Raw genomic sequence first — 25276 nt, forward strand, 5'->3', positions numbered from 1 at the left:
CACAAAGAAACAAACGCTAAAATGGAGTTAGAGATACAAAGGTTACCAGGAAATTATTCCTGTGAAAGATAAAGGGAGAAAAAGCAGGGTTGGGCAGAGACAACCATCAAACTGATGCAGATTTGATACCTGAGAAAAGAAAGGGGGTGTGGGGGATGCCGAGTTCATTGTGAATAGCTTCATATCACAGTGCTGATCTAACAGAATTTCAGCCAGTCCAGTGGGTTGTTCTGAAGCAATATGGGTCATTACGGGAGTCCTCCACTGGACAAAACTGGCATGGTCCTAGTACATCCATCATCTTTAGTCTTTGACCTCTGCCTGTGAAGAGTGTGACTGTGGTTCAAAAGCTGACTGTACTCTGAAAGCTATTAGAGTAGAGGCTGTCAGGTATTACATACAGTCTTTGCAGCAGAATGCACGTTCTTTCTAAAATCAGAGCTTAGAATTTCATTCTGTTTTCTTTCTGAAATTCTGATTGATATTTTGGCTCCCTTCTTTTTTCCCATGATTTCTCCAGGGGTTACTTAATAATTTAGGGTTTACGATCCTTCAGACCCTGTAAATATTTTCACTCATCATAATGCCTTAAATTTGTATACATATAGTTTTCAGTATGCCTTCATGGCTGCTACATCAGGCAAACTTCTTAAAAAATACTATCTATTCCAAAACAACTCTCAACATCTGACCTCCCTCTCTCTTTTATTAGCCCTAGGCTTACCTCACTATCTACTGGTCCTGTCAATTTAGACAGCCCTTCTTAAACTGAACACTTCCCCAAACAAAATAGTGATTTGCCTCTTTTTCTCATACCTAATACTCTTCCAGTAAATAGTTAATTCTTTAAACTACACCTTTGCTGTTTGCTGTGCTCAAGCCAAAACTATAGGAGTCCTTCTTTGATCCCTTCATCCTACACACATTATATCCCATTCGTTATAAAATCCTGCTTCTAAAATATGTCTTGAGTTTGGCCTTTTCCTTAATCTTTACTGCCATTTCTATAATGGAAGCCACCACCAGCTCTATCTAGTACTGAAACAGCCTCTTAATTGGCCTTTTCACTTCTGTTCTTGTCACCTTCCCATCCCTTGATTAGAATGGACTTCTTAAAATATAAGTGGATCATGTTTATCTCCTGCTCAGAATATGCAGTGGCTTCATAATCCAGTTATGATCAATCTTCATTATGACCTCTAAGAATCTGCATGATGTAGTTCTTATCTATTTTTCCAATCCAACGTTGTGCCCCTTTCCCTCTTATCACCAGGCTCCAATCATATCCTGTCTTAGACCCAGTTTTTTTTTTTTAATTCTCACTTACAGGTTTCTGCTCATATTTTTCTTCTCACTCAAGTTCTGTTACTCAACTTTTATCATTCAGTTTAAATAAAACTTTGTCTATGAGTTGCTCTTTGAATCTCTAAATTAGGACACTGTTGTACTCTCGCAGAATTCCATTGCCTTTTTTTTTAAAGTAATTTATTATAGTTCAGAATGATTTATGCATGTACTTGGTTTAATGTAGATCATTCCCCCAAACAAGATCCAAGAACTCAGATATTACATCTGTTTTTCTTTTTATTATATTCTCACACCTGCTTAGTGCCTCACATGTTGTTTTTTTCATGAATAAATGAACAAATAATTATAAATTACATGATAGCATTAATATTCCATTTCGTTTCATCCTGCTTTTCTTTCTGAAATTCTGATTGATATTTTGGCTCCCATCCTTTTTCCTATGATTTCTCCAGGGGTTACTTAATAATTTAGGGTTTATGACCCTTCAGACCCAGTAAATACTTTCACTCATCATAATGCCTTAAATTTGTATACATACAGTTTTCAGTATGCCTTAATGTGTATTAACTTTATTCAATTATTAGAGTCATGACGTGTTGACTTTTAATAACTAATTAGAAATCTCTGCTTAATGTGATTAACAAATAATGAATCCAGTCCATCAGATTCATTCATCTAGATACTGCCTGTAACTTCTTCATAGGAGATTTATTTCCTTCCCTAATTGTGAAGAATGTGTTTTAGTCCAGGCATAGTAAGCCAAAGAGCCTTCTCCAATTCCTCCAACATAGTTATTTCCTGCCAACGACTAAGAAAAATGACACACCCGTTGACTAGATGAGAAGGTCAGCATTAGATTGCTTTCCAGCAGCCAGCAAAGTGGATCCTTCCTGGCTTTCATCTTATGTATCTGAAGAAACCCCTTGCTTAGGAACAGGAAATCTTTGAGTGTACCATAGGGAATCTCTATTGTCATTTTGTTTCCACACGTTTGTAAAGAACAAGTGACGATAAGGAAGTGTTGCCATCATTTCCATCTCTTTCTGAGGCATGAAGACTAGCCATGCCTCTTGATTTAATATTATACGTGCAACTTTTCTCTTTATGCAGAGTTGTGATATGTTTAGCTAGTTTAAAACATTTGGTTAGAAAAACTCCATTTATTTGTTATTACTTGACTACACGTCACATCACCTCATGAGAGCTGGCACTACCAGGATTGTAAAACCAAAGGTTTCCACTAGAAGGATTATAAGGAAGGCTTATTCAAAGTGTATTAGTGTTGGAATAAAACAAATCCAAGAACCAAAGAGAATTTACTTTGAGTCCTTTAGGGCTGCCATTACCCTTTAAATGCCTCTAATAAAAATGCAAATTGTATTAGATTAATTTAGAGAAGCTGTTCTTGATATGAAAAGCTATGGCTTGTGTTGAAAAGATCATATTAAATAAAAGAATGCTATGTAATGTTTTTGTCAGATACAGAAAAATAATTTTAAGATAGTCCTATTGCTTATTGGTTAACATATCAATGAAAGTTTCACTTGGAAATGTTGCTCATTTACATGGATGCCTGGGTGGTTCATTCTGTTAAGCCTCTGCCTTTGGCTCAAGTCATGATCCCAGGGTCCTGGGATCAAGCCCCATGTCAGGCTTCTTGTTCAGCAAGGAAACTGCTTCTTCCTCTGCCTGCTGTTCTCCCTGCTTGTGCGCTCGCTCTCTCTCTGGCAAATAAATAAATAAAATCATTTAAAAAAATACATGGAGTTAGATATTTTAGCAGAAAGAAAATACTAAAAAATTATGTAAAATAAAGATTTTTTTTAAAAGATTCATTTGAGAGAGAGAAAGAGAAAAGGAACAGGGGCAGGGGCAGAGGGAGAGAGAGAGAATCTCAGGCAGACTCCATGCTGAGTGCAGAGATCGACAAAGGGCTTAATCTCACAACCCTGATATCATGACCTGAGCTGAAACCAGGAGTCGGATACCCCTTAAATGTTTTTGTTGTTGTTGTTGTTTTTTAAGTGTGAAAGTTTTGTACCTCTAACTATAACTTCTTTCATTTATGTCTGTTGAGTTGAACAAAAATCCTTGGCCCCTAGGAAGAATTAATCTTGTAATAACTATTGTTCCTAACTGCTTTCTGCACCATTTTCTCTTTTTCAAATTGAGGGCCTCTTCTACTTCTACTACCCAGGTTTTCTTTTCTTCTCTTTTCCTTTTCTTTCCAGTCCTGTCCTTTCCTGTGCTTTTTTCTTAAGATTTCATTTATCTGAGAGAGACAGAAAGAGAAAGTGGGGGAGAGGAACAGAGATGGAGAAGCAGACTCCCTAATGAACCAGGATCCTGTTGAGGGGCTCGATCCCAGGACCCCAAGATTATGACCTGAGCTGAAGGCAGGTGCTTAAGCGACTGAGGCACCCAGGTACCCCTACTCGGGTTTTTCTTTACCAAAACAAACAAACAAACAAACAAACATATAAGCGAATTCATACTAGAATTATTTATTTACCAGCTATTCTAGGAAAATAGCAATGAACAAACAGACAATAATCCTTGCCCTCATGGGACTTAATCTTAGAGCACAGGAGAGGATATGGTGACATAGAATCTAATACACATGTTGGGGAGAAAGAGTGTCCTTTCCCCTCCAAGGTCCTTTTAGCTGGACTAAGAATCCAATTGACATGAGACAGATTAACAGGAGAAAATAAAACTTAATAGGGTATGTGCAGGAAAACTACGCAGATAGGGAAATTTCAGAGACTGGCAAAATGAGGTGTATATATCATAAAGAACTAAGGAGAAGGGCATAGGGCTTTGGGATTTAAGTGGAAAGGGGTGCAATTCAGAGGGTGATGAGAAGAAGAGCAGAAGTTTGGTAATTGGATGTTTGCCTAGCCATAAAGATGGGTCACTCAGACAAAATTTATCTTGCTAATAACCCTTATTCTGGGAGAGAACCTCAGTCCAGATTCTTCTTTGGAGTTATCTGAGGGGCAAAAATTTCTCTTGATCCCTTAGAGTCTCTATTGACTTCATCTCAGAATAATCTTTATTCCGAAGTGGTCCATCTTGAGGTGGCCTGCCCTACGCCCCTATACATACATCTGGGTGAAAATCAAGGGAAAATGCAGCAAGTATTTTTACTTGCTTTGTCCTTTTTGTGGAATCCTATCAGGGCTCAAAGCCATTCACGCTACCCCCAATTTGTAGCATGAGGAAACAAGTATTAAATAATATAAGTAAGTTAAATATTTGATAAGATATTATATTCAAAACAAATAAAAGCCCGATGGAGGGATGGTGTGTATGACTGTGCAATTTTAAATTCAATGACCAGGGGCACCTTGGGTGGCTTATTTGGTTAAGCCTCTGCCTCCCGCTCAGGTCATGATCTCAGGGTCCTGGGATTGAGTCCCGCATCAGGCTCTCTGCTCAACAGGGAGCCTGTTTCCTCCTCTCTCTCTCCCTGCCTGCCTCTCTGCCTACTTGTGATCTCTGTCTGTCAAATAAATAAATAAAGTCTTTAAAAAGAAAGAAAGAAAGAAATTGAATGACCAGGTGCCACTTTACGGTGAGGATAGGATTCATGTAGAGATCTGAAAGATGTCAGTTAACCAGTCATTTTTAAATTTGAATTTTGAATTTGAGTTACTTAAGTCAGGAATTTTAATAAATTTCAGAGCAAGTAGCAAGGTAGAAAGTTGTAATTAATTAAACTAGTTTATTATTATTCTCATATATTAATTAACTTTTTATTGCTAATTTATGACAGGACTCTGGCATCACCTTAGTTCATGACTGTCCATGGACTCAAGAAATAGGGCACATTAAGGAAAGGAGGGACCTCAGGGGGCCAGTTAAGAAGGTACTGCAAGGTCAGGGAAGGAAACAAAATGAAGACATTGGCATTTTTCCATATTGACATTTTCCCCAAATGAACAGGTTTCTGGTCTTTATTGTTGTTCATCCATTGTTTATGACTGCCTTCAGAATAATTCCCCAAACTTTATTTAGCATTGAAATCCCTTCAAAAAATGGCCTCTTACTGGTTCCAATAAAACTTTATTCACAAACATAGGTGGTGGGTCAAATTTTTCTACAGTTTGATATTTGCCTACCTGGTCTACTTTATGGGATTCTGCTATTCTTAGCACATGCCTTCCATTCTAAAAGTTATCTCAGAAGTATAAAAAACTGTTGCATTTGTAGCCAAAATGTTAACATTCCAGGTAGGAAGTTACAGGAAGAGGAAAAAAAAAAAAAGGTTAAAAGAGCACTTGCCAAATAGAACCTTTCTGTATACCTTACCCAAAACTATTTACATCTCACTGATCACTCCATTATTCAAATAACCTGAGTGAAGTAGTTCTTTTTTTTTTTTAAGTTTTTTTTTTTTTATTTGACAGAGTGAGAGAGACAGAACGTGTATGGATGCACAAGCAGTGGGGGCAGGAGATAGAGAAGCAGTCTCCCCACTGAGCAGGGAGCCCAATGTGGGGCTTTATTCCAAGACCCTGGGATCATGACCTGAGCCCAAGGCAGATGCTTAACCGACTGAGCTACCCAGGTGTTCAGGAATGTAGTTCTTTAGATGGATATATTTTCATTCAATAAGATTAGAGGTTTGTTACCAAGGGAGCAAGGGAGAGTGGATGGAGTTTGGGTTTCTAGCAGTGTCTGTCATGTTTTACTATATTCTAATCATCTGGTGTTAGTTTCTTTATTTTTTTGAAATCAGAGACTATGGTTCCTCACAAAGTAATTTTGTGAAGACAAATACTATGAGGAGAGTACAATGCATACTCTAAGCTATCAGTAAAGCTGACATGTTGTTATAATTCGTATTATTTTCATTTTTGGGTATCTTTGATCTTTGTTGTATTTCTAGTGCCTGGAATGCTTTCTGGCACACAGTGGGGATAAATAAACATATTGTGAATGAATAAATGAACTTCCATTATGATCAGTTAAGATTTGGGGGTTGTAGGCAATCGAAATTGATTCTGGCCCACTTAACTCTTAATTAGAAGAATGTTATTTGCTTCTGGAAGTGACAAGATAGCCAGATAGTTGGGCTCAGACATCAGCAGGCATCCAATTACTGCTGTAATCATTTAGGTACAACTATTTTCATCCCGTCCTTGAATAACTCCATCCAACATTTAAAGCCCCATGAGACACTCTCATGTGCCGAATGTTACTGAATCATCTGTCTCTCTTTGGATAGGAAAGAATAGGACACCTTCTTTTATAGTCTCATCAAAACTGCATGTAATGGGGGGAAGCAAAGAATTAGGATGAAATCAATAAGAAGGATGAAATCAGCTGGAAGACACTGGGTGGAAAACAGAAACGTCCATCACATGTTTCCATTCCTTTTGGTTTGCGTTATTTCCACAAAGTCATGGTTGTGATTTAAGAGCATTCCCTGGGAGGAAAAAGAGACCTGGCCATTTGGCCTCTGTTAACCCATCAGTATCTTCATTTTTTCCAATTAAATAGCAAACTGTCATCTTTTAAAACTGAATGCAGGGACTCTGAACAGATGAGATCGACAAGAATCTTTTTTACAGACAGAGATGACAGGAAGTGACAGTGAGGTCCTGGGGTTCATAGTGAAGACCAAAAAACAGATGCTGAAGAAAGGTTCTGCACTAATACCAAATATAGGTAGTTGAGATAATAACATCTGCATAAGTAAGCTTTCCACTCATACAATTTCATAAACTTAAGTCATTGTTGCTAAATATTTCATTTTCTATAATGATCACGATGCCAGTCTGGTTTTGAGCAATTGATTACTGTCTCTAATAAAAAGTTGAGACCAGATGGTTTTTCATTTTGTTTGCCTTTATAGATGGAGCAGTGAACGTAGGTCCATGACAACCCAGGGATTTATTTTTAAGCATGATTCATAGTAGTTTTTCTACTATCATTATGCAAGCCTGTCAGACTTTTGGAATTGCTTTAATTTAGTTAATTTTATTGGGGTTTTTACAAATTATAAAATTAAAATTACTCTATTCATTTTATTGCTAGAAAAAAAATCCTCAATTTATATGACTCCCAGAATTCATTGCCTGATTTCAAATATATGTGCTACTATTGAAAGCCATTCCAAACTGTTGTTAGAAACCTGGTACACTAGGGCGCCTGGGTGGCTCAGTGGGTTAAATCCTCTGTCTTCGACTTGGGTCATAGTCTCAGAGTCCTGGGATCGAGTCCCACGTCAGGTTCTGTGCTCGGCGGAGGGCCTGCTTCCTCCTCTCTCTTTCTGCCTGCCTCTCTGCCTACTTGTGATCTCTGTCTGTCAAATGAACAAGTAAAATCTTAAAAAAAAAAAAGAAATCTGGTACACTAGCCGATTGTATGTACAGGGAGCTATAGAGCTTTACTTAGCTTCCTTTAATGATTTGGTCTAGATTTTTACATAGTAATTGTTTAGATATTACAGGACTGGCAAGTTCAGATTGACAAAATGACACCCTTGTTTGCTCTTGGGATGTGGAATTTATAAAATTGAACGACATAGAAAAATCTACTTTTATGAAAGAGACTTCATAAAATTTTCTTTTTGTATTGAAATCATTTATTCCTGTAATCTGGCATTAGGAAATACATATAAAAATGCCATTAAAGAGTACATGAACAATTAGAAATTGAGTATTACACAAAATAAAATAACTTTGGAATATATTATTTAGAAACTAAAAATTCTTTTTACTTATTTACCTTAATTCAATTAATTAATATATAGTGTATTATTAGTTTCTGGGGTATAGTTCAGTGATTCATCAGTCTTGTATAATACACAGTGCTCATTACATCACTTGCCCTCCTTAATGCCCATCACCCAGTTAGCCCATCTCTCCAACGCCATCTCTCCTCCCCTCCAGCAACCCTCAGTTTGTTTCCTATGATTAAGAGTCTCTTACAGTTTGTTGTCCTCTCTGATTTTGTCTTCTTTTATTTTGCCCTCCCTTCCCCTATGATCCTCTGTTTTGTTTCTAAAATTTCACATATGTGTGAGATCATATGATATTTGTCTTTCTCTGGTTGACTTATTTCACTTAGCATAATATCCTCCTCTAGTTCCATCCACATCATTGCAAATGGCAATATTTCATTTCTTTGATGGCTGAGTATATTTCATGTATATATACCATATCTTCTTTATCCATTCATCTGTTGATGGACATCTGGGCGCTTTCCATAGTTTGGCAGTTGTAGACATTGCTACTATAAATATCGGGGTGCAGGTGCCCCTTCAGATCACTACATTTGTATCTTTGGGGTCAATACGGACTAGTGCAATTGCTGGGTCATATGGTAGTTCTATTTTCAATGTTTTGAGGAACCTCCACACTATTGTCCAGAGTAGCTACACCAGCTTGCATTCCCACCAACAATGTAAGAGGGTTCCCCTTTCTCTACATCCCTGCCAACATCTGTCGTTTCCTAACATTCATTTTAGCCATTCTGACTGGTGTGAGGTGGTATCTCACTGTGGTTTTGATTTGTATTTACCTGATGCCAAGAGATGTTGAGCATTTTTTTATAGGTCTGTTGGCTGTTAGTATGTCTTCTTTGGAGAAATGTCTTTCATGTGTTCTGCTCATTTTTTTTTTTTTAAGATTTTATTTATTTGACAGAGATGGACAAAGAGAGAGAGGGAACACAAAGAAGGGTAGTGAGAGATGGAGAAGCAGGCCTCCTGCCATGCAGGGAGCCTAATGCGGGCTTGATCCCAGGATCCTAGGATCATGACCTGAGCTGAAGGCAGATGCTTAACGACTGAGCCACCCAGGCACCCTTGCTCATTTTTTGATTGGATTATTTGTTTTTAGGTTGTTGAGTTTGATAAGGACTTTACAGATTTTGAATATTAGCCCTTTATCTGACAAGACATTTGCAAATATCTTCTCCCATTTTGTCAGTTGTATTGGTTTTGTCTTGGTTTTGTCAAATGTTTCCTTTGGGTGTAGAAGCTTTTTATCTTGATGGATGTCCCAATAGTTCATTTTTGCCCTTGCTTCCCTTGCCTTTGCAGACGTGTCTAGCAAGAAATTGCTGCAGTTGAGGTCAAAGAGGTTGCTGCCTGGGCTTTCCTCTAGGATTTTGATGGATTCTTGTCTTGCATTTAGGTGTTTCATCCATTTTGGGTCTGTTTTTGTGTGTGGTGTAAGGAAATGATCCAGTTTCATTCTTCTGCCTGTGGCTGTCCAATTTTCCCAACACCATTTGTTGAAGAGACTGTCTTTTTTCCATGGATATTCTTTACTGCTTTGTCAAAGATTAGTTGACCATACAGTTGAGGGTCCATTTCTGGACTCTGTATTCTGTTCCACTGATCTATGTGTGTTTTCGCACCAGTACCATATGTTTTAAGGGTCTCATCTGTTCCACACAAATTTTAGGATTATTTGTTCCAGCTCCAGAGAAACTGTTGATAGTAATATGATAGGGACTGGATTGAATGTATAGATTCTTCTAGGTAGCACAGACATTTTAACAATATTTGTTCTGAAATGGAAGGAGAACTTCAAAGCTCTTTCCATGAATCCAGCATTGCCTTGATCCCCAAATCAGAGACTCCACTAAAAAGGAGAATTACAGACCAATATGAACATGGATGCAAAAATTCTCACCAAGATACTAACCAATAGGATCCAACAGGACATTAAAAGGATTATTCACCACAACCAGCCGGGATTTATTCCTGGGCAGCAAGGGTGGTTCAACATCTGCAAATCAATCTATATGATACAATACATTAATAAAACAAAAGACAAGAACCATATGATCCTCTCAATAGATGTGGAAAAAGCATTTGACAAAGTACAGCATCCTTTCTTGGTGAAAACTCTTCACATTATAGGGATAGAGGGAACATACCTCAATATCATAAAAGCCATATATGAAAAGCCCCCCTCATTCTCAATGGGGAAAAAATGAGAGCTTTTCCCCTAAGGTCAGGAACACGACAGGGATGTCCACTATCACCACCATTGTTCAACATAGTACTAAAGTCCTAGCCTTGGCAATCAGAAAATAAAAAGAAATAAAAGGAATTTGAATTGGCAGAGAAGAAATTAAACTCTCACTCTTCGCAAATGACATGATCCTTTATGTGGAAAACCCAAAATACTCCACACCAAACTTGATAGAACTCATATAGTAATTAAGCAAAGTGGCAGGGTATAAAATCTATGCACAGAAATCAGTTGCATTTCCATACACTAATAATGTGAGAGAAGAAAGAAAAATTAAGGCATCAATCCCATTTACAATTGCAGCAAAACCCGTAAGATTTTTTAGGAAATCTTTATGGTTTAGGAATAAACCTAACGAATGTTTTATTCCTAGGTTTAGGAATAAACCTAACCAAAGAGGCAAAGGATCTGTACTCAGAAAGTTATAGAACATTCATGAAAGAAATTGAGGAAGACACAGAGAAATGGAAAAACGTTCCATGCTCATGGATTGGAAGAACAAATATTGTTGGAAATTAAGAATTCTTAGCATTGTATAACTTGTCAACTTTTTCTTTGTGCAATAATGCTGACCTTTTATTTTTGTGTTTCTTTTTCTGCAGGTCTTTAATATATTATTGAGACTGACAACTCGCACCCACAGTGGCTACATGTTGACAGATTGCATATTTTGAAAGCTTGAGATATTTTATAATGAAACATGCCATGTGGAAACTTTGAAGCCTAGAATCCTACCAAACACCTGAATAAAGAATTCCTCACCTGTAATGTAAGAGACTTCTCACTACCACCATGACAAACCAGGAGAAATGGGCACACCTTAGCCCCTCAGAATTTTCCCAACTTCAGAAATATGCTGAGTGTAAGTATTTATATTGATAATATGACTTGATTTGGCATTTGTGTTAAGCAAGATTTATAAGAACAGATTACAGAAACTGTTCAGCATTGGGAGAGATGTAGATATGTGTTTCGTTTTTGTAGGTCGGTCTACTTGAGACTACCTTTTGGCATGAGAAAAAGGAAAAGTTGAATTTTTTTTTTAAGGAAAAGAACTTAAATCAAATATAAAATCTAGAAAAAAAGGAACTAGGATATTAGGTGCAAAACTAAAACTGGAAACATTCCATGTGTAACAGAAGTAAAGCAAAAGATAAGACAATTTGGTGAAAGGAAATTGGTGATACTGCAATTGAGAAGGACAAACAGAAGTAACAGGGAAAAGTGAGGGTTTGTTATTGTTGTTATTCTTGTTTTATTTGTTTTCTGTTTGCTAGCATAACATAGAAAAAGGGCTGGGAGTTGGGGGTCATGGATACATTATGGAGTTGGAATTAGAGCTTATTAGAGAGAAAGTATCAGGACCTTATGCCAACTTTTTCAGATGTGTATATTTATACAAAAGATAGACCATGGCAATTCAGTTTATAGTAGGCTATTTTTAAATACTAAGTTTCTTTACACATAAACAGTAAAATTTCATCTACAAAGAACTTTATTTTTAACATGGATTTTCAGGAGTGTATCTGTTTCATGAAATGAGTTTCAACTAAAAATATGAAAAACACCTGGGTCAAGGTGTTAAAGAGAGAAAAGGAAGTTCCTAAAAAATCCGTGGTACCAAAAAGTTGGGAGGATGACGAGCAGAGAAAAAAGTAACACGTAAGGAATGTAATAAGATTGAAGAGAATAGGGGAATCACATGGTGACTGGAAGAAGAGAATTCAGGAAGCCTTAGAAAGAGGAGAACAACTGTAGCATGCAAGAATGTAAGAGGAAACATCGAAGCAGCTGGGTTGGGGAGGTGTGGTACCCAGGGGGAAAGGAGTGGATGGAGTAAGGCTATGAAGGAGAGGCAGAGAGAAGAGGAACTTGAAATAATAAGTGAAAGGTTTGTTGATAATAGTGAATAATAACGCATTTATGGGGTCACAGATAAGTCAGGAACATTAATGAACACTTAATGCATATTATCTGAAAAGGCCAACTTCACCGGTTTTCTAGAGGCTTCCTCACTTGTGGGCTGACGTGTGCTGGATGACGTTGTGAGGGTGTTGCTGGGTATTCACAATAAAGATGCAAAGCCGAAAGAACATGTGCATGTTCTTAGTCAATAATAAAAATTATAACAGCTATCACTGGTGGGGAGCAGAAATTTCTGCTATCAAAGTATGCTTCTCATATTCAAAAACTGTTTTGAGAGGCTGAGAGCACAGTTCATCCTCTTGTCCTGTTTAGTCCACAATGGCTGAATTCTTGTCTGTATTTTTATACGTGATAATTTTGAAATTGACTAAAAAAATGATTTACCTATGTTTTCCAATTTCTTTTTGCTCTCTGCTATTGTTTTATATCCAATAATTAAGTAAATATTTCTGAGCATTTTCTTTAGGGAGAATATTCTCCCTGGCCCTGAAGAAACCACAGTTATAAACATGTGTTCAAGGATGTTTAATGAAGGCTAAAAACTAATGGATAAATGACTCCGTATCTAGGCAGAATATTTTTTAATTTTTTTAAAAGATTTCTATTTATTTATTTGACAGAGATCACAAGTAGGCAAAGAGGAAGGCAGGGAAGGGGGGGAGCAGGCTCCCGCTGAGCAGAAAGCCGGATGTGGGGCTCAATCCCAGGACCCTGAGATCATGACCTGAGCCAAAGGCAGAGGCTTAACCCACTGAGCCACCCAGGCGCCCTTAGGCAGAATATTTTAAGTGCCACAAAGTTTGGGGTTCTGCAGGGCATTAGTATGCAGTTGGAGTTGGTAAAGGGAAATCTTCATGGAAGAAGTAGGATTTGAAATGAATCTTAAAAAGTAGGTTTAAGGAAAATGGAGAAGAAAATAATATAGATAAAAAGGAAAATTCAGCATATATTTGAGGGAGAGGAGTCATATTTAGCAAAATACCACAAATTAAAGGTATAAGTACAGTTAGGATGTAAAAATGAGATGGAATTAAAATATACAATGCTAAACTTGAGTAAAGCAGTGAGGAGTAATTGTAGGGTTTTAAGCACAGAACAACATGAGCAAAGAGTTTAACTTGCAAATGCAAGGATGGAATAAGGTAATGGAAAGAGACTAGCATCATGCCAGTGGGCTACTGGAATAGACTAAATAATGTGGATGATGAAAGATGACCAGAAAAGTGTAGATTCAGATATTGTAGCATTAAAACTAAAAGAGGGCTTGGGAAATAGTAAAATAGAGAGAGAGAGAAAGAAATAAAAAATTTAGTTCCAAAGATTTGACTTGACGAATGGGACAATTTGGTGACATAATCCCCCTAGTAAAGAAAACATGGAGTTTGGTTTAGCTTATGTTAAATTTAGCTGGATAATTAAAATGTATGTTACTGTTTATGGAAGCATTAAAATGAGAATGGTAAATTATTACCATAATAGCTAAATTACCATTTCTAATGAACTTTGCTCAGATATTAAGATTCTATTTGAATTGATAAACAGAATTTATACTGAAGTATTAAATATGTTATATACTGCTACTTTCATTTTATTGCCTATGGAATATGGCATTCATTTAATTATATCATAAAAATGCTTGACTTAGTAATCAATTTGTGGAAATACCTAAAACAAGTGGTAATAAAAATTACCATAAATGTGAAAGTTGTAACAGATTGAGACAAAGATTAATGAGTATTCAATAAATTGGTAGTAAGAAGTGACACACTAAGTATAAGAACAATTTTAAATTGATTTTATGAGGACACAAATTAACTGAATAACCGTGAGTTAAAAAAATCAGTGCAGATGCCATGATCATTAGACTTGCCATTCTTTTTCAAATAAGCAAGACATTATGAAAAGTGCTAGACTTAATCCCCCAAGAAGTTTCCTGTGTAATTAGGAAGCAAAGAATATCATGATTAGAATATATCCTTGTATAATAAATTGCCATTGTCAAATATAGCTGGAAATAAACATTATTCTGAAGATTAGGAAAATAGTATATTTTCCATTGCAATTTAGTGCATGTGATCAATCTGTCATCAGCATTTAAGCATCAGATTTTTCATGTTGCAGTGCAGTATTGTTAAAGTGACATTCATTCATTGTCTAGTAGAAGATGGTATATTGGATTCACTTTTTTGACTTTGTTTTGTAGCTTTCAATAAGAAACTGTTTACATGCATTACATTATATTAAAAAACAAGTTACTGTTTTAAGGTTAAATTTGCAGCACACTAAGATTATATGTGCTATATATCAAATAAGTGTTTCATATGCTTTTGGGAGATGGAGCGGGGCTGTAAAACTGTTTGTCGAGATGAAGGAATTTATGGAACCCCTACCCCAGCAAAACCAAATCACTCATTGTGGGACCTAGATAACACCGAAAGATCAATTCCTTGAATTATCTGATTGGGGGTTCTCTCCAGTACTGCCCCAATATACCGTATGTCTTATTCTGTTTGGGCTGCTCTAACAAAGTACCACAGAGGGGATGACTTCTAAGAATAACAGATATTTCTCACAGTTCTGTAGGCTAAAGTCAAGGATCAGGGTTTCAGCATGTTCAGGTCCTATAAGGGGCCTTTTCTCAGTTGCAAACTGCCACTTCTTGTATCCTTATAGGATGGAAACAGTGAGTGGGATAGCGCATTCCCAGGGACTATTGTTAAGGACACTAATCCAGCTGGGACCTCACTCTCATGGCTTTAGCTCATTCTGATTACCTCCCAAAGACCTCTCCTGTTGGAGGCTGGCATATCAACATATGCCTTTGGTGGGGACACGGTAAAGTCCCCTACACCCTGGAACTAGAAATACTCTCAACTTCAAGGCTTTCCTTGTGATCACTTAGGGGAAAGCAGAGTGAGATGGGCACAACATCCCTCGTTAGGCAGCTAGGACGTCGGACAGCTTGTATTCAAATCCTGGACCTCCATATTTTAGATCTCGCATTTGGGAAAAGTCACTTAACATCTCTGTGTCCTGTTTTTCATACTTACAAAATGTGGAAAACCATAAATGTGTCAAGGGTTGTGAGTATTAAATCGAACGAGTTAATGATGTATGTCAAGTCATGATAGCACTGTCTGGCAAGTTGTAAGCGATACAGCTGTTTACATTAAGTGTTTTAATAGGAAGGGTGTCAATGTATTCTGTTGGCTGTTTGAATGGATTGTTGATGATCAATAGAAAAGTGCCACATTTTGGAGCACAATCAGTGTCCCCCCCCCCCCCCCCACTGTGCTATAAGACTAGATTCTTCCCACAAGGTAGAAACTTCTGGTGCCGTTGGCAGCCTCATTTCTGTGTTGTCCCCACAAATGCTGAAGGCAGTTAATGCAAAGCCTGCTGTGGTTGCCTACAGCATGCTGAGACCATGCTCCTGTTTAGGGTTTTAGGCTGAGTCACTCCATGGGAAACATTTCCATTGATGTGTGGGAGAGGAGTGTAATTTTCTTTCCCACTCTTTATATAAAGTCATCCAAACTGTTGTTACAAGATAGAGAGCTCTCACTCCTGCCGTGGAGAGAATTGAGCTTATCACATTATTAGTTTGCCAGAGCTTCCCACTGTGGTCTCATGGTATCGCAAAGGGTTAAGATACTCCAAGTCTTTTCATGGATGACAATATTTTCTGTGTAAAATCTACACGATATTTTCAAGTGATTCATTATCTGCCCACATATTGTCACTTAGGATTAGCTCTTTATTTGCTATATATAAAGTGGGTTATATAGCATGCAAATTATTTTTGAAAGCTACTGTGTTATTATGGTGGGAACACTTCCAAATTTTCATAAATTTTTTACTGTTTATAGCAGCTGGCATTGTGGAGAGTTGCAAAATTATGATGAACTTGTTCTTTTCAATAAGGACCAATATGCCTAACATTTGGACATCGTGTACGATTTCTTCTATGGAGAGAAGCACACGCACTTGGTGGAAAGAGCACAGACTTTGCAGGCAGACTAATATTTGATAGTGTTGAGCCCTAGCCCCGTTTGGTACTTTTAGTGGTATGGGCCTTTAGAATGTTACATAAACTGCTCGTACCTCAGTTTTGTCACCTGGAAAAGTAGAATCCACCTCAAAGTATTGTTGTAGAATTTAATGAGACAGTAAATGCCAGCATAATAAATAATTGTTTTTTTAATGGCCTCATCTTCAACAATGTTCAAGTATTAACTCATTGAATACAATACACATCAGAGGGGGACAGGTGATCTCTTCCAGGCAGATTACTAAGCCCATAGCAATGGCACAAATGATGAAAATCAAAACAGTAATAATTCTTTATTTTTTTATGAAGATCAGTATGTTAATAAATTGGTTATTAATCATGTTTCCAAAATACGAAAAGCTGGAATCTGGGATTTAGGGTGCTCATAGCTCCACCAGCCACAGTCTTCTCTCAAAGGTTTTTATATACAAGGAAAAGCAGAGAGGCAAAGCTGCTAATTGTGGCTTTGGCCTCCAATTGTCTTTCTGGTCTCTTATCATGGTAGATTGGAAGGAATCATGTGTGAATCTCAGTGAAACTCTACCTAAAATAGAGGCACATTTCAGTATTCCTCCTGCATTCATTCTGCCAGAGCCTGGAACCTCCCTCACTCTTCCTTTATGAAAAGCATGGGAGGAGAAGGAGAGATGAGCAGAAAATCGTGAAGCAATTGTAATAGAAATATGGTGAAGCCCTTTTCCATTTTAAGTAGCCTTACTCTCTTGAGAAACTCTACTCTCTAGCATGATGATCTAATGTGTCTTTGAGATATGTTTTGTGAGTCATCCATACAAAATGAGACTAAGAGAATGGTGGGAAAGAGACTTCACCTCTTACCCCTGTGGGTATTCAATTTATAGTTAAGCAAATTTAGATCACATATTAGCCCTGTTTCTAATTTGTCACAATGCAGTTTGCTTTTGATTTTGGCCTATGCCCTGTATGTTAGACAGGCTCTATTTTGGGCAGCCAAACCACTTAATGATAATTACTTTCTGCGTAAGACCAAAGAATAAATGGCACAGGGCCATTTAACAGATTGATTGAGAGCACTTAATTTGATGCCATAAAATGAGGTGAGTTCTATTGCTGTGATATACCCCTCAGTTTCCTCACCCACGTCCTAGGATTGTGGTGATGGTTAAATGTGAAAATGCAGGAAAATGCTCAGGACTCAATATGTTATTGCTATGATGATGATCATGATGGTGATAAATGAGGTAGATTAATGTCAGAAGAGAGCTTTTCTTAATGAAAAAATTTTAGGCCTGTTCGCTTATACTACTAATGTAAAATGTCTTGACTTTGTCCTGATACGTGGTCTGAAATTGGAATCTGCAACTCTATTTTAGATAATACATGTCTCTCATTTCCGACCCTGTTTCTTCTGATTCACATTGATTAACTCAGCAGTTCCTGGCTTTGACCCAGATTTTATTTCTGGAATGTATGTTGGCTGCATAGTCTCTTTTACCTCATTTCTGGCTCTGTTTCCTATTTGTTGTACTGTTTCAGACTGATTTTTTCCTTGGTAGCTTCTCTGATACATATATGTCTTAAATCTTTTAATACATGAAATTTGCTGTGGTAAAAGAAATCAGTATCTATGAATGTCTAAATTCCATTATTTTAGTGTCCTAAAGACAAAAAACATCTATTTTTCCAACTTTGCAAACTTGCCAGAAAAAAAAAACAAAAACAAAAACAGTAATCCAGAAACAGTTTTAAGGCTTACACTCAAATGAACTTTAATACTGAAGTCAGGACTTCTGTGAAGTCTTGGTTTAGGTGGGCCAAATTATGTTACGACAGAAAAATCCACAAAATCTCAGTGGCTTAATGAAATAGGTGCTGATTTCTTGCTCATATTTTATTTTCAAATCTGAGTCAGCAAACGGTTAATTTCACTTTGTCCTCGATCAAGTCCCAGTTTGATGGAACAGTCATCAACTTCAGAAACTGGCAGATGCTATGGCAGAGACAGAGAACTTGAGAACTGGGAGTTGGCTCTTAAGGCTTCTCCTTGACAATGATATGCTTAGATTTATTTTGCCTAAGCAATATACACGAATACATCCAATTCCAAGTGAGTAGAGAAATGCCTTATTTTTGTCTGCTCAGTGTCAGGGGAACACTAACATATTTGGTGAAAACTACTAATGTGGCCAGTATCACACAAATGAAATGGATCCTACCACTGACTTTGGAATCTTACTCATCATAATCTCTTTAAACTTCCATTTATTTTCCTATAAAATGAGGACAATAATTCTCATCAAAAAATGGGGCGCCTGGGTGGCTCAGTGGATTAAAGCCTCTGCCTTCGGCTCGGGTCATGGTCCCAGGGTCCTGGGATCGAGCCCCACATCGGGCTCTCTGCTCTGCAGGGAGCCTGCTTCCTCCTCTCTTTCTCTCTGCCTGCCTCTCTGCCTGCTTGTGATCTCTGTCTGTCAAATAAATAAAATCTTTAAAAAAAAATAACAACTATTATTCTATCACTAACATTAATATGATAAATTTTGATAAGAATCATGCACATTTAATTACGTACTTCATCCTTAACTCACTTATAAAAGTTGTTATTTGCTGAAAGTTTCCTTCATTATCACCTTCCCCGTTATAGCAGAAGTGCTGTACACACACACACACAGACGTGAGTACACAAACTAGAGGGACTTAATTTTACTCAGTCATTATTCAGTCAATACTCAGTCATTATTCACCCAACAGTACTTAGAACCTTTTATTCTTTATTATGTTTGGCTTTGGTTAATACAGAAATGAATATTTTGGTGCTTTCAGTCAAGAACCTAGTGTATTCAGAGACACAAATAATGTGGCAGATGATGATAAAGCAATTAAATACATTCTCTGAATATTATATATATAAGACATTTTATTGAGATATAGTTAACTATAAGATTATTTTAATTTTAGGTGTACAACATAATGATTTAAGATGCATTGTGAAATGATCACCATAATACGTTAAGTTAGCATCTGTCTCCACACATAGTTACTTTTTTAAAAATTATTTTTATGGTGAGAACCTTTAAGATCTTCTCTCTCTCTCTCTTTTTAGAGATTGTATTTATTTGACGGAGAGAGACACAGCAAGAGAGGGAACACAAGCAGGGGGAGTAGGAGAGGGAGAAGCATGCTTCCCACCAAGCAGGGAGCCTGATGTGGGGCTTGATCCCAGGACCCTGGAATCATGACCTGAGCCAAAGGCAGATGCTTAACAACTGAGCCACCCAGGCACCCCAAGATCTGCTCTCTTAACAACTTTCAAGTAACACAATACAGTATTATAATTGTAGTCACCATGCTGTACATTATGTTCCCAGGACTGACTTCTAACTGGAAGTTTTTACCTTTTGACCTCCCTTCACTCATTTCAACAAACCCACACACTCTACTTTCAACCTCAGGCAATCGCCAGTCTGTTTTCTATATCTGCAAGGTCAGGCTTTTTAAGATTCCACACATAAGTGAGATCGTACTGCTTTTGTTTTTCATGTCTGACATAATTCACTTAGCATAATGCTTCAACAGCCACACATGTTGTCCCAAACGGCAGGATGTCCTTTCTCATGGCTGAATAATATTCCAGTGTGTGTGTGTGTGTGTGTGTGTGTGTGTGTGTGTGTGTGTATTGCATTTTCTTTATCTTCATTTCTCTGTGGATACTTAGGTTGTTTCCATGTCTTGGTTATTATAAATAATACTTCAACAAACATGGGGGTGCACATATCTTTTTGAGTTAGGGTTTTGATTTCCTTTGGATATAGTCCCAGAAGTGGGATTGCCAGATCATATGGTGGTTCTATGTTTAATTTTTTGAGGAACCTCCATGTCATAGTAGTTGTACCAATTTACATTTTTACCAACAGTGTACAAAGTTTCCCTTTTTTAACATCTTCTCCAGCACTTATGTTTTGTCGTTTTGATAATAGCCATTTTAATAAGTGTGCAGTGGTATCTCGTTGTATTTTGATTTGCATTTCTCTGATGTTTAGTGATATTGAGTACCTTCTTACGTTTTTATTGGTATATGATCTGCAAATATGCCTCTTTCTCACACAACTTGGGAATTTCTGTCTGCCATCTCTGCTTTGTGCCCTGGGGGTGGGGGATAGATAGTTAAGAATGGATTCTATTTGCTATGGACCGGTGGGACCTGCAAACATAAGCCCTGCTGGGCACCAGAGCCAAATGATCAAAGGATGCATTCCCTGGATAGCAGCTGTAAACCCCTGGTACCCAATATGTGTACCAGATCCTTTCTAGTCAATATAACAACTTGGAATGAGGCAGAGGGGAGCGCTAGCTTCCCTAACTCGTGGGGAATATTGCATTAGGTCCTCTAGATATGTGTTAAATTAGAAGATTGCCCCTCAGGCCACAGCCTTTTGTTGTTGTTGTTCCAGTTTTATTGAAAAGTAATTGACATATGTCACTGTATAAGTTAAAGTCATACAGTGTGATGGTTTGACTCACATATATTGTGAAATGATTACCACATTGGTTCAACTAACATCCATCTTTTCTTATAGATAAAATAAAGCAAAAGATAGAAAAAAAGAAAAATTGTTCTTCTTGTGATGAGAACTCTTAGGATTTACTCTTTTAACAACATCTTTATGTATCATACAACAATGTTAGCTATGGTCATCATGTTATGCATACATTCCTAGCATTTATTTATCTTAAAATGGGAAGTTTGTGCCTTTTGATTACCTTCCTCCAAGCCCCCCATCCCATGAGCCTCCACCTTTGGTAACCACAAGCTTATCTCTTTTTCTATGAGGTTTGTTTTTTGTTTTGTTTTGTTTTTTAGGTTCCGTATGTAAGTGAGATCATATGGTGTTTGTCTTTATCTGACTTATTTCGCTTAGCATAATGTCTTCAAATTCCATCTGTGTTGTCAGAATGGATTTCCTTGTTTTTTAATTGTTGAAAAATATCACTACACACACACGTGCACGTGTGCACACACACACACACACACACACACACACCCTTTATTTATCCATGCATTTATCAAAGGACACTTAGGTTATTTCCATATCTTGGCTATTGTAAATAATCCTCCTATAAACATGGGCAGGCAGATACGTTTTTGAATTAGGGTTTTCATTTCCTGTGGACATATTCCCAGAAGTGGAATTGCTAGATTATATAGTATTTCTATTTTTCATTTTTTGAGGAACCTCCATACTGTTTTCCATAGTGGCACCAGTTTACATCCCCACCAACAGTGCATGAGGGTTCCTTTTTCTTTGTGTCCACACTAGCACTCATTACCTCTTATCTATTTGATTGTGGCTATTCTAACAGGCATGAGGTAATATCTCACTGTGATTTTAATTTCCATTTTCTCAGTAACTAGTGATAAACATCTTCTCATGTACCTGTTGGCCATTGATATATCTTTGGAGAAATGTCAGTTCATGTCCTTTGCCCATTTTTAAATGGGTTATTTGTGGTTTTGCTATTGAGTTGTATGAGTTCTTTACATATTTTGATTATTAACACTTTATCAGATATATGGTTTGCAAGTATTTTTCCCCATTCAGTGGATTTTTTTCCCCACATTGTTGGTCATTTATTTTTCTCTTTTTTTTTCCTTTTCACATTTTTAAGTTAAATTGTATTTAGTTAACATACAGTGCAATATTTATTTCAGGAGTAGAATTCAATGATTCATCACTTACATACAATACCCAGTGTTCATCACAAGAAGTGCCCTGTTAATACCCATCACCCATCCAGCCCATCCCCCACCCACCTCTCTTCATCAACCCTCAGTTTGTTCTCTGCCTTTAAGAGTCTTTTATGGTTTGTTTCCCTTTCATTTTTCCTTTCCTTCCTTTCTTTCATTTTTTCTTTTCTTTTTTTTTTTTTGATGGTTTATTTTTCTATGTAGAGCTCTCTTTGATTTATGTAGAGCTCTCTTACTTTGATATAGTTCTACTTGTTTTGTTTTTTTATTTTGTTGCTTGTGCTTTAGGACTCATAACTAAAAAATTATTACAAGACCTATGTCAAGGAGCTTTATTCCCCCCGTTTTCCTCTAGGAGTGTCATGCCTTCAGGTCTTACGTTTAAGTCTTTAATCCATTTCGTATTAATTTTTGTGAGTAGTGTTGTTGTGGGTCCAGTTTCATTTTTTTACATGTGAATATCCAATTATCCCAGCATTATTTATTTAAAAAATTGCCTTTTCTTCATTGAGTGCTCTTGCCCTTCTTGTCAAATTAGTTGGCTATATAAGTTTGGTTTATTTTTGGATCCTTGACACTGTTCTATTGGTCTATATGTCTGTTTTTATGTCGTTACCATACTGTTTTGATACTATAACTTTATAGTATAGCTCAAAATCAGGAAGTGTGATACCTCCTGTTTTGTGTCAGTATTTCTTTAGCGCTTCAGGGTCTTTGTGGTTCCTTATACATTTTAGGAGTGTTTTTCTACTTTTATAAAAAATGCCATTGGAATCTTGATAGGCATTACATTGAATCTGTAAATAGCTTTTGGTAGTATTCACATTTTGACAGTAATCTTCCCATCCATAAACACTGGATACCTTTCACTTATGTGTGCCACCTTTGATTCTTTTATCAGTGTTTTACAGTTTCCAGAGTAGAGATTGTTTAGTTAAATTTAGCTAAATTTAATCCTAAGTATTTTATTTTTTCAATGCTATTCTAAATGGGATCGATTTATTTCCTTTTTCAGAAGAGTTATTTTTATTTTTTTTGAGGGGCTCCTGGGTGGCTCAGTGGGTTAAAGCCTCTACCTTCGGCTCAGGTCGTGATCCCGGGGTCCTGGGATTGAGCCCCACATTGGGCTCTCTGCTCAGCAGGGAGCCTGCTTCCACCTCTCTCTCTCTCTGCCTGCTTCTCTGCCTACTTGTGATCTCCGTCTGTCAAATAAATAAATAAATAAAAAAGATTTTAATTTTAGAAAGAAGTATGTATAAAATAACTTTGCTTGGAGGGAGACTAAAAACAATTAGGAGAGTATTTTTCTAGTGCAAGTTGTTGAATATGCAGGGTTAAATAAAGGTTAAGGCATTGTTAACAGAGAAGTAATTACATATTAGAGAGAGTCTCTAGAGGTAGAATAAATCAGGTACAATCACCATTGGGGTATAAGGACTAAAGAAAGAGGATGGGGTACTTGAACTTGGGAACAATGTGGTTTTCTTAACCTAGGATGGGACTGCAAAGAAAAAAAAAAACAAAACCCAAGCTAATTATTTAACTAATGAATTCATAACAGGCTTAGAGAGAAATGGCTTTATTTTGGACATTTTGAGCCGTAATTTTCTATCCATCTAATGATTGAACATATGAATTAGATTATTTGGCACACAGATTTAGAGCTCAAGCAGGAAATCAGCGCTGGAGTTATAGAATGGGTATGCTTTTGCACTGTGGGTGGTAATCATATGATGAGAATAGATTAGGTGACCCAGTGGAAGAAAACTGAGCAAGGAGAGAAGGATGGAGAAGGAGTGCTAGAGATCATGGTGTTTATAAGGAAATTAGAAGATGAGATATCCATGAAGCAATTGGAATATAGTACCTAGAAAGGAAGGAGGAAGTAAGTGAATGACCAGTATTCTAAAATCTAAAAGAAAAGTGTTTTCAGAAGGTGAGATATAACTTAATAAGTAAAATGTGCCCAGAGATTTCATCATTCAGTGTTACTGGTGATTTTAACAAAGATTTTTTTTCTTATAATAATAAATGCAGTGGGATGAGTGGAAAAGAAGAGAGGCAGAGAGAATACATATACACTATTTTTAAAAATAGAATCTTAGCCATGAAAAGAAAGAGAAAAAATTATGGCTTAAAATGAATACAGGAAAAAGAAGGATTTTGTTCTTTCACATGGAGAGAAGACAGTTCATGGGGCAAAATGGACATCATATAAAGGGAATAACTTGTGAGGAAATATTCTGAACCTATGGCCAAATCTTAATTTTTGTTTTGGTTTTATTCAATTTTCTGAAGTTCACCTCTACTGTTTATTTTTTTTAACATACTTGTTTTAGTTTTTAGCAAGTTACATAATCTTTCTAAACTTTAATTTTCTCAACTGTATAATTAAGAAAATAATAAAGCCTATCTTACAAGATTGCTGGAAGACTCAAAATAATATGTGTGGAAATGCTTTGTAAACTGCAAACCACCATATGTAAGTTAATTACTGCTTTCATTGTAGTTACCATTAGAATGTTCTGAGTTATCTTTATACTATTTCTTTCCTTCTTCTGCAGTACAATATCTCTGCTTATCCCAAATATACATTTATAATTTCACTATTTATTAAATTTTACAGTTTGCTTTAATGGATTATATGAGAAATACCCACCTGCTCATTGTGCCCCAATTTTTTCACTTTTACCTATTGTGGGGGAGAACACTGCCAAGATTTTACTCCATTCACAATGTAGCAACTTAGTGTGCTGCAGATTTATGATGCTAGAAGACATGATGCTTCTGGATCATAGGAAAAGGACATTATTAACAATGTCACAACAGACAGTATTCACCTCATGTTTTCATTGTCATCTCCACTTTAGTTCTCCTGAGGAAACATGAAAAGGCCAGGTGACCTCTGCACAAACAGTGAATTGAGTTATAGGAGAGGAATCCTTAGGGAACCCGAATCTTTTATAATGGATAGGAAACAAAATTGCCTTTTGCTCATGAGAGGGCCACAATCTATATGCTTCCCAAGGGTTTTCACAACAAAACTATCTGTGAAGTGATGGTCTGGAATAAAAGTCATCTGTGCCTCTGTTAAGACCTGCAGGAACATGAAAGAAACATTAAGAATTATTCCTCAGTAAACATAAGCTTATGATAGTCATTACCACTGTGATCAGTTCCAGAGTTTGGTGAAAATACAGGTTTTCTTATCAGGTTACCTTTTAGTTTATGTAAAGGTAACCTAGATTTGTGCCCAGAAGTTTCTTT

General features: G+C 36.8%; 1 protein-coding gene across 5 annotated transcripts in view; it reads left to right on the forward strand.

Annotated features, from left to right (window-relative positions):
• DGKB (diacylglycerol kinase beta) overlaps positions 1 to 25276 on the forward strand; it is a 681931-nt gene that overhangs the window by 56941 nt on the left and 599714 nt on the right. For all 5 annotated transcript variants that reach the window (XM_032873966.1, XM_032873990.1, XM_032873985.1 and 2 more), the window contains exon 2: positions 10910 to 11169. In XM_032873966.1, the coding sequence (XP_032729857.1) occupies positions 11100 to 11169 (70 nt within the window). In that variant the 5' untranslated portion in view covers positions 10910 to 11099. The remainder of the gene's footprint in view (positions 1 to 10909; positions 11170 to 25276) is intronic.

This window comes from Lontra canadensis, unplaced genomic scaffold (assembly GCF_010015895.1).
Source record: "Lontra canadensis isolate GAN:19392208 unplaced genomic scaffold, GSC_riverotter_1.0 scaffold2, whole genome shotgun sequence".
Taxonomy (NCBI): domain Eukaryota; kingdom Metazoa; phylum Chordata; class Mammalia; order Carnivora; family Mustelidae; genus Lontra; species Lontra canadensis.